At 35.0% G+C, this 16,271-nt stretch overlaps 1 protein-coding gene across 1 annotated transcript in view; it reads right to left on the bottom strand.

The window, feature by feature from the left end:
• ANKIB1 (ankyrin repeat and IBR domain containing 1) overlaps positions 1-16,271 on the bottom strand; it is a 51,983-nt gene that overhangs the window by 23,258 nt on the left and 12,454 nt on the right. The window contains exons 2-5 of the mRNA XM_010001571.1: positions 15,276-15,576; positions 11,730-11,912; positions 4,607-4,724; positions 787-995 (exon numbers count right to left, since the gene is read on the bottom strand). Of these exons, the coding sequence (XP_009999873.1) occupies positions 787-995; positions 4,607-4,724; positions 11,730-11,912; positions 15,276-15,576 (811 nt within the window). The remainder of the gene's footprint in view (positions 1-786; positions 996-4,606; positions 4,725-11,729; positions 11,913-15,275; positions 15,577-16,271) is intronic.

Below are 16,271 nucleotides of genomic sequence, written 5' to 3'. Positions count from 1 at the left end.
CAGGAATGCAAAATTTTCATTTTAATATGAGATCTAGGGATGAACAATTTGCAAGAATGCATATAGTATCTCAGAAAAAAAATGCTTAGGTCATGGAGCAAAAGTTTTATAGTGCTGCAGCTGGAGATTATTAAAAGGAGAACTCTGTCTTCCAAAAGAACCACACTGATTTCAATGAAAGGCTCTTTCATATTTCAAATTTGCAATAGCCTTGTAAACTGCTTGAAGCAGCCCACACATAGTAAAAGTAATTATAAGCCTACAGTACACCAGTGGGCTGACATTTCAAAATGCAGACAAAGAGATTTTGTTTACTAAAGAAAGAAATTTCAAAAGGCAGAGTTCACAGCACGGAGTACATTCAGGGAAATGGATACAATGGAAGTGAACATCTTGATAAGTATGAGATGAGAAGAGAGGCTCAAAAGAGCCAAGTGCATCGATGTGACTGTAGCTGGCTAAAATGCTACATTGTGAGTGACAGCCAAGGTGAAAACAGAGGGCTTTGTATCAGCCAGATGCTTGATTGTGTTATTATGCAGAACGTTTAGGGTGTCAGCTTCTCTGTTCACCAGTTTTGGAACAAGAAACACTTCACGCCTTTACAAACATTATTTGCAGAAGGAGATGGTGCCGCAGCTCCCCCATCCACATACATGAGCTGTGCTTAGGAATAAGCTCTTCTGCCCTGCTAGTTTCAGACAGATTTATGTTACATATATAAGACATATAATTATACGTTATATATATAACATGTAATTTATAATTCTGTGACTATAAACTTACCACAGCTGTCTCAATGTCTCCCGAGGACGGGCTGATTTCATCAGGGGAAGTTACAGAAGAGCGTGTGGTGCGTGGAGTTCTTGGAGAAGGGAGCGTGTCCCAGGCATTGTACCCACTTGGAGGGGGAGTTGGCATCTGCACCCCAGAACGCTGGCAGCAGTTCTCTGGATTAGACATCCATGCTTCAAGTAACTTCTCCCGGTCCCAGTCTTCAATAAATACACACATACAGGAAATTATGCAGCTGACAAGGTTAAAAATGTATTTTGTAGCTGCACCCTCAAAAGAATATATAAACACCAAGCTAAGAAGTTTAGAAATAAATAAAATTGATAAAGGGTGAGTGGAACTTCAAACATTAAATTTTACAGAACACATTCCAGGATAATACATAACAAAATGTATTTATGTAAATAATTGCATCACAAGCATCTTTCCCTGCAATATCAGGCTTAAATAAAATATTTTTTTTTATTTATTTACAGCAATTTTAGTAGCTAGGAGACTCAATCACAAACTAGAGCTGCAGAGACTTGCAAAGACAGATTAAAATATAACACCTTTTCACAACAGAATTTTCAATGCTTTCCCTTCTTATGAAAAAACAAATTGTTCAATGTGGATTCACTTGCGTGTGTGTGTGTGTGGTTTTTTTTAAGAAGATGAAGCCAAGTGTTACAAGCAAAGGAAGAAGACTAAGATACAAATGGATTAGAAAAAGAATTGTGACATAATGAGTTTACTAGTCTTTATATGTGCATACAAGAGTGATGTATTTCTGGGGAAAAAGAAGAAAGAAAACCCCACTAGATTGCAAAAGAAATTACATCCATTCTAACATTTTTAGTCTATAATAAAGTGCTACTAAACACTTTACTTTTATTCATAATTAACACTTACTATTTATATATCAAAAATAACTAGGGAAGAAATGATTATGTAAGAAGGCCTTACAACTAAATAAAATCTTTCTTACTCATTGTTCGAAATGTTTTCTGTTTCTGACTCCTAAGACTAATACTAAAGATAGCTTAAGAACAGTGATTTTTTCCTATTAAAAATATTTGAAAGTTCTCGTTTAAATATAAATATATCAAATTCTTATATGGATTTGAATCTAAAATCATTTATATGAATGGATCAGAATAACTAGAATTTCAGAAGGGAACTGAAATTTCCTGTTTTTTTTCCCTGTCAATAACTAAGTATTTTAAATGTGGAGTTTTTTGTTTGATTGTTTGTTTTCTTAATCCTTTGTTATTCCCACTGGAAACTCAACATTATTAACTATATTTTAATTTAATTTTAGATTTTATAAGAAAAAGATATATAATATTTCTATACTATATTAATGCTGGGGGGGGGGGAAAAGTGCATTCTAAGCAATGAACTTAGTGAATACCACACTAAATACCCTGTCAAATAATGACTGCTGTCATTCTAAAATCTGCTCCTCCTATTATGAAAAACAGCCTTTGAGCGGGAGATTTACTGATCAGGTGTTTACTTATGTAAGCTAAATTGTATCTTGGGTTAGTTTAACTTAATTTGTTAAAAGACATGGGTCCTGAACATATTTACACTTCAGTAATTACATTATTATAGTTTTTCAAATTACTCTAAGCTTATAATATTTCAGAGGAGAGCTGACTGATGCTGAGATACTTTTTCAAAACGTTTTCTGGAGCTCCTTTTTTTGTACTGTATCTTTTAACTCACCCAGCCTTAAGACATGCTACTAAATGGATTCCACTGTATTTTCTTTACTGATTTAGGAGTTTTAGTAAGATATAAGTTAGTTATAATTGCTGAATTACATATCTTTTATCTGAAATAAAATTCTGTATAATAACTAGATGAGAAACAGGAACAATGCTGAAAAAACACTTGTGGAAAAACTGTAAAGTTATTTCTTTTCATGACTTCTTCATTGGCTCTTGGCTCTAACTCTACATTCTTTTGTCTCTTAATTAAAAAAAGAAAAATACAGTCTTAACTCTTACAGCCTGTGTCATTAAATGAATATAGTTGTGAGATAAAAGTAAGAAAAGTTTGTTGGATTAAGCATGACCTATCCATAAACTATTAAAAAGAAATACATAAGAATGATCTTTCCAAGAATTTAAAACATGCTTGTGATATATGAAATGTGAATTAAGTTAAGATTTCACATTTTTCTTGTATGGATTTCAGGATCAAATGCAAAAACATTACAATTTCACATCTGATGTTTCTCAATTGTCTTAGCCTTTGTAAATATCTTGTAAATATTCTCCTTACAAGGCTGAACCAATTCTGTCTTCATTTCAAATAAAACAAATTCTGTTGGAATAATTTCCAGTGTATGACTACAGCTACAGGCAAAATAATTTACTCCCCCATGACTCCCAAATTGTCTGTGCTTCTTTCTCTGCACTGGCCAATTGCATTAAGCTAGTGCTACATCACTAAGGCAACATAAGGAGAACTTTTCCAACACAGACTGGTTTCTTCCTAGATTTCAATTCCTGCTTGCTTGATGCTGGTAGACATTTTTCCACAGCTTACATCAACTTCACTGGTTTTGTATTTATTACAGACTGTGCTGCAGGTCTGAACAGAACTGCTTAATTTTCTTCTTCAAAATATCTGCAAAAGTTACAGAATCTGCCTACCCACTTAGTAAAATATTTCATAATACTTTACCTTAATGAGAGTATTCTGAGAATCCAAAATAGCATTCAAATATTGCACATATTATAAGAATTAAACAAATAATGTTAAAAAACATATATGCAAAGACTGTGTCTTAAATATCATCAGACTGGCATAAGTTCATGCTGACTTAATTCAATGTTAAAAGGAACACAAATATCAACTATTGAAAGTAATGTCCAGGAGATGGGTTTCAGGTACCACACCTCTTCAGGAAAGACAGACAGATGTGAGTTTAAAAGTTTCACTTTTTCCTCTCCCTTTTATTTTCACAAGGAGACCACAAAAATAATAGGATATGAATGCAAACCATTAACTGCCTGAGTAGTTTCTCTGGCATACAGTAACAAAGCAGATGCTTCAGTAAGCACAAGTTTTGAATCACTGAATTAAATCCTGAAGCTCCCATTGAGTTTCAGAGAGATACTTTTGTCTGGAGCAAACACACTGAATTCAATATATCTCTATTCTGACAAACTCAGTTTAAATTACATGACAAGAGCACAGACTAACTCAAGTGAAAATAAACTAACTACAGATTTACACACAGAAAAGTACATCCTAGATAATATGAAGGTGAAAATCCTTCAAAGGACAAACACTCATGCTTTAAACTCCAAGCCACTTTCCAACCATTTATTACAATTGTCATGGTTTAGTTTGCTTACTTCTATCTCACAACTATATCCAATTTATTTATTGCAACAATAAACAAAAAATAAGTAACATTTTATCCTGTTCTATACACAAATATACAGTGGCAGAAAACCCGTGGTCTGACAAAAAGCAGGTACAATAAATTTGACTTTTTAAATATATAAAACCATGGAAGTTCTGCTTCTGTGTACCTCACTAAAATAGGCAATCTCTGTTTCTCCACACTGCTTAAGTTAAAATGCCTTCCATTATAATTTCTTGTTTGAGTCACTTTCCTATCAGCTTCCCTGTCTGCCTCAATGCTTTTTGACATACTGCAGCTGCATGTCTTCCAGAAGTACTATATGAGCCGTTTCCTGGTATTTGATTAACCATTACTTCTCTTTTACTTGCAAATAAAAAGTAAACATAAATCTGCAATCTTAATTTCTTGAAAACAGTTTATTTAGTCTTCAAGGTTTTGGATTACCATGTGCCCGGAGAAGAGCTTCTGCAGTGAAGAGTGGAGCTTGGAGCATGTCAGCAGATTCCACAATCAGCATATCCTTAAGCCTTCGCAGGTCCTGAAGTCTTAGACCCTCATAGGGCTTTGAGAAGAAGAAGAAAGACAATTTATGTCTAGTGGTATTTTCCAGTTAGCTTTTAATTCCATACTAAAATGAAAACATTCAAAGCACTGTTACTGACCATTGTTTCAACTGTGAGGTAAGATGTGGCAACATTTACTCACTGCGCAGACCTATCACCATGTGAAGTTATACGGAAACACTGTCATTTTGCACTATTTACAGTATGATCCTTGTACATTTCAAAGTCTAAAAGACATTAGAGTTGTCCATTGTAGTTGGAAGCCATGTTCAAATTATGAACTAGCTGAACTTTTTTACTCACTCTGTCTCTCAAAAAAGCTAGATTTTCACAGAATCCAGATGAATTTTGTAGAGATTCAACCTCAAATATTGTGGCGTTGGTATGAGACTGCATGACTAAATTCAAACTGAGGATTTCAGGGGACAGTGAGAGAAAGGACAGGTTAACATCCATTGCTTATAGGTCCTCTGACACTATATACATTGAGAGCTGTTAACTTTGAATTCATCTGGAGTAAGACACATTAAGACATCAGATAGTATGAAGAGTTACATTTGTGATTAGAATAAGGTAAAGGCCTTCTGGGGCAATATCAGAGAAGTCAATAAAGAATAGGACAGATGAGATAAGCAGTTCAGAGAAACACATAACAGTTGCAGTTGGAAGGGACCTGTGGATGCCATTTGGTTCAACTCTCCTTGCTCAAGCAGGGTCACTTACAAACAGCTGCCCAGGACTGTGTCTAGATGGCTTTTGAGCATCTCCAAGGTTGGGGATTCACTGTACATGAAGAGGTCAAAACTCTCTTTGAGCAGCAGTGGCTGACTCCGATAGCCATAATAGACAGTGATTTTAGGATTCTGAATTAGTTCCAACCAAGATACTGGAGATGCACACATGTATTTTGCATACTCCTTTTTAACACTAAGAAAGGAAGAAAATGAGGGCAAATAATATACCTGTTAGTGTTGCACAGAAAAAAATGCTCAAAAAGTAGAAAAAAAGTGGGAGGATCTGCACAGAGAATGGACACAGAAGGGGTGTGTAAAAAATTATCCTTACATGTACTCTTTTTATTTATGTAAAGGATATCTAACAAAATATTTAAAGCATTTGATATAAAACTGGTATGTGCTAATTAGGAATCTGTCCATCAAATGGCAGTTGTCTTCAGCAATTTGGAGAAGAAAGGACCCTGAGCAGCAGTGGTAACAGATAACCAGTGTCAAGACCACAAACTATTATTTACTATCCATATTTTGATTTTATGCGGAGCACAGTCCAGGACCCTCTAGCGTGAGATATTATGCATACACATTTATGCACACATCCATGAAGACAAAGAAAAAGGCTGGTTCTGCTTGTTCTGTTCTTTGAAGTTTGCAATCCAAGTAAAAGTGTACTGTGTGCATCATCCTTTGAATTAACAAGCAGAAGGCAGAAGAGATGGGGAGAATGGATACCCTGGGCTTCTAAATTATTTTATTATTTTGAGATACCTACTCTAAAAACGTAACATGCTTCTTACATTCTAGATATCATAATAAACTATAAAAATGCATCTAAAACCATAACTGACTCCCAAAAGGACCTCTACTTTTAGCTAGTGAGTAAAACAAACAGGAGCTTCTCAATATTAGAAACTTTGTGCTTAGCAAGAGTAATGGTAGCACGACTCTGCACTGGGTCTTTTCTCCTTTTTGAGAAAGCAAACAGCAGAAGAGAATGTACTTTGACTGTCCTGACCTTTATCTTGATTGCCCAAGTTCAGGGAGTTTCTGTATGTCCCTCCATTGCAGATCATGCATGACTCAGTAAAGACCGATCTGAATGTTAATGGCTTGTGCTGAGATACATCTGGGCTACTTGATTCACAGTATGCTGGAATTTGACTGACCTACTTCGTTTTACACAAGAGATCATTTAAAAAAACATGTCAGAGAGACAGGGATACAAACAGCTGGGTGTCTGAATGATTATAATTGCACAAATATGCTACAAAAAATGGAAGCAAAGAGTAAATCATCTTGACTGAATGTGAACTGCATTTTGAATTGCAGTTGTAAAACAAGTAGCTTTGTCAGCACTTAGTGAAGACCACACATATAATAAAAATAAGTATCTTTTCTGTTAAACCTGCAACTTAGATGCATATTTTAGGACCTAGTATTTTATCCGGAATAGCAGATATGCTCAAAATTATATTTAACTGATTGGTTCTAGGTCAAACACTGGAAATTATCTTCCTTGAGTAACAGACCATTATATTATCTCAGCTGGAGCACTCCACACAACCCAGCAGGGATTTCTGGATCCTGCAGTGTTTAAGAATCCTAATTTTATCTTTTTAAGTAATGAAGGAAATATTTCTTAAGAATGTGTTTGAAACTTTAGACATTTGTTTCATAAAATATGAGCCCACAAGGAGCAGAAATGAAGGAAATTTTAGGCTGGCACTCTTAAGTAGATTACCCTAGAAATTCCAGAGTGATGGCTTTATACATTAAAAACCCTTAGAAATGTTAATATGTACAAGACACAGTCCTGTGGAGACCTGCAAAGACCCAGTCGTTAGTTATTAAGGATGTATAACCTCTATGGCATGTCACACAGTTTTAATTACTTCAAACACTGATGACTTATCTCTGTACTGCCATGTAATGTAAAGGATTTTGATTACAGGTCACGATGCTCAGAGATCTCCTTTAATACTCATTTATGGCAAAGCTTTTTATTGATATTTTCTGTGAAAAGGGCATTGTTCAATATTATCATCATTTAACTATAGAATGATTTTGGCACATACTATTTGAGTTACTATAATCTATTGATGAGCTTCTCACTACAGATTCTAACACATTCTCAAGAGCCCTTTTTAAACATTTTTTTACCACTAATATTTAGATATCATAAATTATATCATTGTTTGTTCTCCTGAAATTACTTTTAATATGCAAGCTGATTATTTTAACAGTACATTTTCATCTATTATTGTTTTCTTCACTTTTAAAGTACTATTAAAAGAGACAAGGACAAAGTAACTACCATGATGACTGTACAATTAAATGGTGTGAAATACACATAATATAAACAGCCTCCTTTATGAGGGGGATGAAGTTTGACAGTTAATAGAATAATGTCTAAAAAATTATCTATACTCAAATTATCTCATTTATATGCAATATATGTATATAAATGTGTAAGTCTTAACTACCTGTAGCTCCCTTCTCCCCTTTCATTTAATAAGCCATTCCCTATCAGTAGAGATAAAATATATTTTCATCATTTTACATATCCCTTTGTATTTATGATACTTGAATTATATATACATTTATATTACATCAAGTTTTGAACTGAAGAAAGCCATTCTAATCACTCTATACTAAATGAATCTGTGATACACTCAGCAGCAGTGTACTTCTACCGTATTCAGTGGCACATATATAAAATGAACTGAGAAATTCTATATTTTGCTATTGCACAATGTATTTCTCTGAGTCAACTGAGAGGCAAAATCATTTTGGATGAGCTGCTCTGAAGTACTTCTCATTCCCAGGTGTTCCTTATGTCAGTTTAAAACATTGCATGATGTGATGGAAATGAAGGTGCCTGTTATCTTCCAGGGATACATCAAGAGAAATATGCTCTCATACTAGAATAAAGAGCAAATTAAAAGACTATGCAAATAAAACAATAAAATATATAAAAGTAGTTTTTAAAAAATCACAGTAATATTTAGTGTAACTTCAGTCAGACTAAGGAGATAAATATAAACTTTGATTGTATATAACAGATTTTTTCTATTTTTTTTGAGATTGTTCATCAACAAAGTAAAAGAAAGGAATCAAGACAAAGAAGGTAATAAGGTGAAATAATCTTCTGGCTAATTTTCTAATACCCTTTCCACTGCTCACACATCACAGATGGATCTTCTTTTGCTACAACTAACTACAGTGTTAGGAGTCACATCTTACATTCTTTAAATTCTTAAGATTCTTAAAATATTTAGCATTTCCATTTTATACAGGAAAACACAGATTATATGAGGGTTGGCACACTGTCTTCCTTCCAACTGCATTTTGTGGAAACACACTTAATCACATTTGTGTTTCAAAACTATTAGGGCCTGTTTGCTACCCATCTTTAACTGCAGTCTCTAATTTGATCACTAAAAATGCTTCAGGTGTACTAAAACCAAAGTAAACCAGAAATGTTGCTTTAAAAATATGCTTCAAGGAGCACTGCAGTAAAATGGGATTTTAAAAGCCTGGGTAACTGTGTGATGGAAATGGATTTTATGCAGAAATCCTTGTGGAAAGAGTAAACTGAACTGCTGGCTCTTTGTTGGGCTCTCAAACTTGAAATGTGGGTTTACTATTTTGTAATGGCTTGAGAGTGTAGGTAATCAAAGAAAGGTATGTGGAAGTTATTTTTTCCACTATTACAAGTGTTTTAATTCTGAACATGAGCACTGCCTAATTCTTTCGTAATACTTCAATGTGAAGAACAACACAAACTGGTTCTTATCAGAAATGATGATGCTGCACAGAGTGCTACAAAGGTCTTTTGCTCTGTCAGAGAAAGCTGACTATTTTCTGCTGTAAACACGGTAGGTCTGGAATGTAAGTGTACTATAATTCCAGATACTACTGTGCATATTGTAAATACGATTTAAGCCTGTTTGGCTGTTTTGCCTGGGAAGAAAACTTATTCGTGGTTTTCAAAAGTTATATCTTTTTGTCTAACCTTCATTCAAGAGATAAAATTACTTTGAAAATGCATTTCTTGGTCTTTCAAAGTTTTAAAATTCTTTATGAGTTAATTTTTTTCTTCTTTGGAAGGATGTTAATGGCAATCACCAAGCAATTACCATCAAAATACTAAGCTACACAAGCACACTCACTTCCCACAGCGTTCAGTAAATTCCAAAATGAAATTGTGTGAATTGCCCCCATCTTTGAGGGGCAATTTTGGTAAGGATATGTGTTCTGGGGAAGGCTTTTGGGTCATTCCTCATGTGCCATTAAGGTAACAGCTGGAGGCATCACCACAGCCAGCAGAAAGTGTAGCTTTCACTGCCCATCCCAGACATTTGCCCACAGACCTGGAGGACAAGGACATGTAGTCATTTGGATTGCTGTTCAGCCCTAGACTTCATAAATCTGGGGTTTTTTTAACTAGTTTTGGCCACTCTGACAGCTAAGACTCAAATTAACTTCCCGTGGCTACATTCTCTTGGCATCTCTCTTGTGCTAGCTCTTGTGCTATTACAGTTACACAAGAAGTCAGAGAACTTACAACACTGAAAAGTCACAAAGAAAGGGGAAGAAAAATAAAAGAAGGGAGCACATGAAGCCAGAATTACTCTGTGAAGCCCCAAGACCAACCAGTTTATCAAATTACAAACGGACATTTTTTGGCTTGTAAATCTCTAGAACATGTGGTAAAGCTGCCCTGGTATGTCAGATGGACCTAGGTCTGCAGGCCTGCCTGCATTTCAGCTCTCACACTCAACAACTTTGTTTAAAACAAATCAAATGAGGAACAGAACTGTATCTTTTAACAGTCTCAGTGAAATGACTCCAAATTAACATAATTATCTTTTAATAAAAGCTCTTGTAAGTATCAAGTCTTTAAGCTGATTTTGCTCTGAGCATCTACCTTAAACTGTCACGAGACATTATTTTCTCTTGCCAAGAACTCTCTTCAAGTGGTTCTTGATTTGCCCCACCCATGTAAGTAAGCTCACTATTCTCTTAGCTGTGCTGGTGCATATGCCTGCAAGCCCATGGCATAAATACAATGATAAAAATAGTTCATGTTAAATAAAACAATTATATATATTGCCACTCTTCAAACCTTTTTCTTCTTCTAAGCCAAACCATTGCTATGATCTAGTCAACAGCCTAACCATCCAAAAGAGTGGCAAAATGCAACTGTGGCAGGAAACAGCAGCAACCTTTACAGTGGTTTTGCCAACAGAAAAAAATATAATTTCAGACTGTATTCTTACAGCAATTTAAGTGTCGCTATATGGGAAAATTCAGAGAAACAGAGTTAATTACATTTGTTATTTCGATGTGTATTATTAATAAAGCTCATCTCAAAAACTCTCAACTATGAATAAACAACCTAATGGCGCTTGTTTATATTTTAATTTATTCAAGAAAATTAGTCAGAAAATGAATTGAACAGTACAAAGACCTCTTACTTTCAAATAAAAGTGACCATGCGTGGCCTTCTTCGGGGGAACAATTTATGTGATCTAAGGCTACTCAAATATACATCTGAATGAATTTTCTTTTTAGTGTCACTAGGTTACATGTGGGCTAAGCTAGCAAAAGGCAAGGCTCTACTACTTTTGAAGGTAGTAGCCGTACAGAAATCTACTGGCCTTTAATTTACACATAATTACTGCATAATATTTATTGAACAATATAATTTATGTATCTTTATTTAGCATTTTACTTAATTAAAATCTGATAATGGGAAGGATACTTTTGCTCAGAATCTTGTTTGTCTAATTACCGTACCACAGCCTTCTATAAGGCTTACCAGAATTCAGGCAAATTTATTTTAGTGAATTGTCCCTCTCTTACAAAAATTGACCTCAGAATAACACCACCTGTTATCTGTTTATCATACAAATTCTCCCATCTTTATTCCACAGATTTTGTCCTTTTCAGAATTTCTCCTGCCCTCACTTTTGTTTCCTAGCTTGCTGGCCTCACCGTATTCCCTACAGACTCACAGCCTGCAACACTTTCAAGACAGTCCATGTAATTGAGTATCCTAATAAAACTTTTCTTCAGTTTTGACAATCTATTTCTGTTTTCTGAACTTAATGTGGAAGTTACAAAGAGCTGTGCTAAAATAAAATGGTTTACAAATACACAGTACAATGTACAGTACCTACTGAAATACTGTGCAGAATTTTGTGATAATATAACTGTTACAAATATAAATGCCTAAAATATCCCAAATTTGAAATATCCTCTGACCTCTTTTTTGTCTAAAGCAGCGTATTCAGCTTCAATGCTTTCAGCTTCAGGATCACGTGAAAATACCATTCGGGATTCCAGGTTAAGAGCCAGCTCTTTGTGGTGTTGTTTCTCTGCACAGTCACATGGGGTATCTTTATTTTCATTTTCTGCAAACAAATCTCCACCATGTTTTACTAGAAGCTGAAAAGTATAACGGCAAAGAAAACAGTTAATAATTACAAACTCTATTAATATTCTAAAAAAAAGACATGTCAGTTAAGAGAGAAGAAAAAAAAACGAACAAGGAAACAGAAAGAAGTGGCAAATATAACAGTAATGGTTTCTGGGAAATAAAGATTCTCTATCGTTATTAAATATATTACTGCTTGATTTTGTACATAATTATACTGTTATTCCATGGAACCACAGATCTCAGAAATATGTAACAAACCAACAAGGTACAGTATGTCTCTGCCAGCCTTTAAACACTAAAATTCTGCTCTACTGATATGGTCTGTGGTCCATAGGAAATGAAGTCCCTGAGGTCCTCAAGCACCTGGCAAGATGGAGCCAGAAAAATCTTTAAATATTCTTTATGTATGGGTGTAACTCCAAGATTCTTCCTAGCACTTGTACACTGGTGGTGACACAAAATGGGAGATTCCCCTAAAATGGAAGATGAGGTACCAATTCACATGTACTGGTAGCTCTACCTTGTTTTTGAGAACATGAGAAAAGTGAAATGAAGTAATTCCATTACAGTCTAGTATTTTGTCATTTCACCAACCTTGTCTCTTGCCAGTAAACACTCAGAAACACAGTCTCCAGCTAATAAGCACTAACTGCTGCTCACATTACCCTGCCAGCCTTGCCTCCCGTAATAAGTTGATCTCACATAAGCGAAGATAACAACTGCCATAGATTTTTAAGGCAGACCATTCTGTTGATTTATTCTGACTTCTTTATAACACATGCTAAACTAATGATAGGGCACTCAGGACAATCACTTACTAGTAAAATGACTAAGTTTACTTCTAAATAAAACTAAAATCTATAGACATTATCTTAAAATCTATAAACATGATCTTGCCTTCAGACCATGAAGGCTGCATACAACAACACTAGCCAGGGTATTAAAAAACTTAGCTTTTAATTTTTATACTTCTAAAAAAGAAAAAAGAAATTCCCCAAAATTATCTGTTCTCCCCATACACCTTTTAGATCATCATCAGTCACTTCCTACTTTTTTCTTCAGGAGATTGTATTCCTTCATCTGTCACTGTAAAATACAAGATGTATTTTACAAACCTGGAATAATTCTTATAGATTCTCTGGAAATTTTCCCCACGATCTTCAAAATAAAAAGAAATGTAAACCCCAATATACTACAAACCAGTGCAGTAACAAGATTTACTTCAGAAGGTATTAGCATCATTAAGTATGACACCATATCTTATTTTCATGGCAGAGTATCAGGCAGAAAAACAGGTAATACTAGGATGATTACCAAGATATCCAAGCTACAGTTACCTTGCTTTATCTAAACTCCTTAACATTGCCAAAACTTTGAGTTTTGCATTCTGTTGGTTCATTTTAAACTCTAACAGAAATTTATCTGAGGCAACTAAGACACCTTCTGAGGAAGAAAAATAATAAATACTTGAAAGAACACTCTATAGACCTGTGCACCTCAAAATCTAATCTGCAAGCTGAGAAATATGCAAATCAACAAGTTTTTAATAATGATGCCATATTTCTCTGGAAGCACTGTTAAAAAGGCTTGCATCTTTGAAGTAATTAAAAGGAGATTAATAACTTAAATAATCACAATAATAATTTAAACAATTGCAAAAAAGCCATTTAATATGCCAAATATGCTATGATATGTGGAATATATCTGCATAAGATAAAATCTATTCAGTATGAAAGTTTTTTTCTATTCAGTATTTTGAGGTAAGAACATTAACTTTGCCCAAACTATCCTTAGCAATAGGATCCACACAGATGTTCCATCCAGGAGAAATTTAACACCTGTGAATGGAGTAATATCAGGGCTGCACATTTGACTGTAACTCTGAACAAATTAAGTAGTAGGTGGTTTACCCACAAGTTTGTTCTTTACTTTCCTTATGTGGGTGTGGTGGGGATAGGGGAAGATACAAGGGTGGAGTTTTCCTTAAAAGTTATGGAAAAAGAAGGAGATGACTATGGAGGAACGCTGCTCTGAAGTGAGAGTAACCATCATAAAGCTGGGCAAAAGGTGCTTCTCGTGTTCTAAGTAATGTTCATTTCAGATGAAATATGACTTCAGGATTAGGCAATTTGGTTTTCTCTCTTTTTGTTTTGTTAAGAATTTTAATCTTCCAATACTTTCAGGAACAAAGAGAACACTGATTAACTTCTTCACCAAGCTCTGTTTTGGGCTTTTTGTTCCTATTCATAATCCTGTTCCTGTTGAAGGAATTAGAAGGACAATAGACTGTACTAGAGGACTTAAGATACCTCAGATACCAATTTTAGGATCCCAGGTCCTCTACCCTATGGTAGGACACATAATGAAGTTTGAACTGGGGGTGTACTCTATGTTTCTAATGTAGAAACCATGACTACTTAGGCTATGTAACTGTTTCCAAACTGGCAAACAGCAATCCATGTGGATCAGACTATGAATTCTTCTTCAAAGACAATCTGAAAGCAAACAGCAGTCAGAAATGGTTTAGTCAATTGAACAGTGCGTATTGTCTTGATAACATAACCTGGTTTATTTAATTAAATGGGAAATTATCAGCGTAATAGCTGGATGAATCTAATGAATCACTTCACAGACAGTGAGAAATAGAATGATAATTTGTGAAGAAACACAAACTGTGAACTTGATTTTTAAAAGTAACTGATTTTACAGTCTGCAGTTAAAAGCTGCAGCTCAGCTCCAGAATCATAATTTACTCTGAGGTGACTGTGATTCTTTCTGACATTATCCCCTGCCTGGATCTCACTGCGTGAGCCCACTTGCTTCGTGCTCTTGAAACGGAAACTTTTGAACAGCTGTGTCTACCTCTAATAGCACAGTACAGCTCCATTTGGAGGCAAGAAGGCAGAAAGATTGATGCAGAAAACTCCTTGCTCAAATCCATTGTAAATCTTAAGTCCAAATTATCTAGGGATGTCATATGTGAAGTGAGAGATGGGAGACAAAGAAGAGTTTCTGTGGATAATAAAATTGTCCTATGATTCTTTTTATTTGCAGTACATATTGATACGGGTCCAACTGTAAGCACTTTTTAATCAGTGAAACAGAAATAATATTCCACAAACGTGAGTAAGCAAGCTTGTAAATACCAGAAACTGAAATACCTTGGAAACTGGTTGCTATTTTTTTTTCTGTTTGCCAGTTCTCTACCAGAGGCTACCACTGCCACGTCAAATAATTTTGTTAGTGTTTTTCACCAACTTTGCTCAGAGACTGTTAAATGCTAAGCTCTGATATTTCCCATTTTCTGATTTACTAATTTACTCATTTACTAATAGCAGTATACAGACTTGTGATTGTGTATCAACTTTTACCTCAACACAGGTTTTCATCCCTGAGGCAGCAGCATAGTGCAAAGGCGTATTTTTTTTGTTATCAACAGCATCAATGGCTGCTCGTTCATATTGTCCTTCATCCAGCTTTGCTCCCTTCCACTTCAGGATCATTTGCAGACAATCTGCTCTTCTGCAGTCGTCTTCCGAGGGTCGTGTCAGGCGAGGATGAAGGGCTCCTTCCGAGATCATGATCTGAGGTCCCATACACAGTAAGTGCATAGATGTCTCATTGTGCACATTCCGTTTATTAGGGTTACCATCTCTAACAAAAAGAAAAGTTCTGCAAGGGGGGGAAAATAAAAGAAAAATAGAAGGAAAAGAATTAGCACACAATTCCACTCATTTGGAAGGGTCTATTATGTCAGTGCTCTTTTCTTCTTGCCGTGATCTTGATTAGCCATGGGAGTGACAAACATTCTTAACAGATAATTACTACTGGACAGTCCTCCTCCGTTTCTCTTAGGAGTCAATAGCCAACATCAGCATGAACCACTGAAATATAACTAGGAGTCATATATAGTTAATATGTCAATGTGTGACATAAATTTTAGTTGGTAAAGTTTATTCTACAACTCTGTATTTTATTGCAATAAATGTTGTAAGCCATGAGACTGATGGAATAGATACATTTCTTTTTTTTTTTTTCTACACTATGTCCTGAATAGTAGTACACTTGGTAGTTTGCAAACAAGTAATGTCAGAGCAACTTCTTAGAAATTCAGGCTTGATAATACTATAATGTATATTTCTATTTTCAATATTTAGCACTTTATCATCACAATTCCAAGCTGTGTTTTCTTAAAACATGTGATTCACTCCTGAATCTGGTTACAGTGAATCAGATTTCAGAATACACAGTATTTTTGTGGTGACAGTGATCAGACACTTTCCTACAAAACAGTATTTTACACACAAATAAAAATATTCACAGCCTCTGCTAACGTAAGGTTTACTGAACCGTACCAATTAAAAAGA

The sequence above is a fragment of the Chaetura pelagica genome, unplaced genomic scaffold (assembly GCF_000747805.2).
Source record: "Chaetura pelagica isolate M959 unplaced genomic scaffold, ChaPel_1.0 scaffold127, whole genome shotgun sequence".
NCBI lineage: Eukaryota > Metazoa > Chordata > Aves > Apodiformes > Apodidae > Chaetura > Chaetura pelagica.
This window is presented reverse-complemented; position numbering and strand designations above follow the sequence as displayed.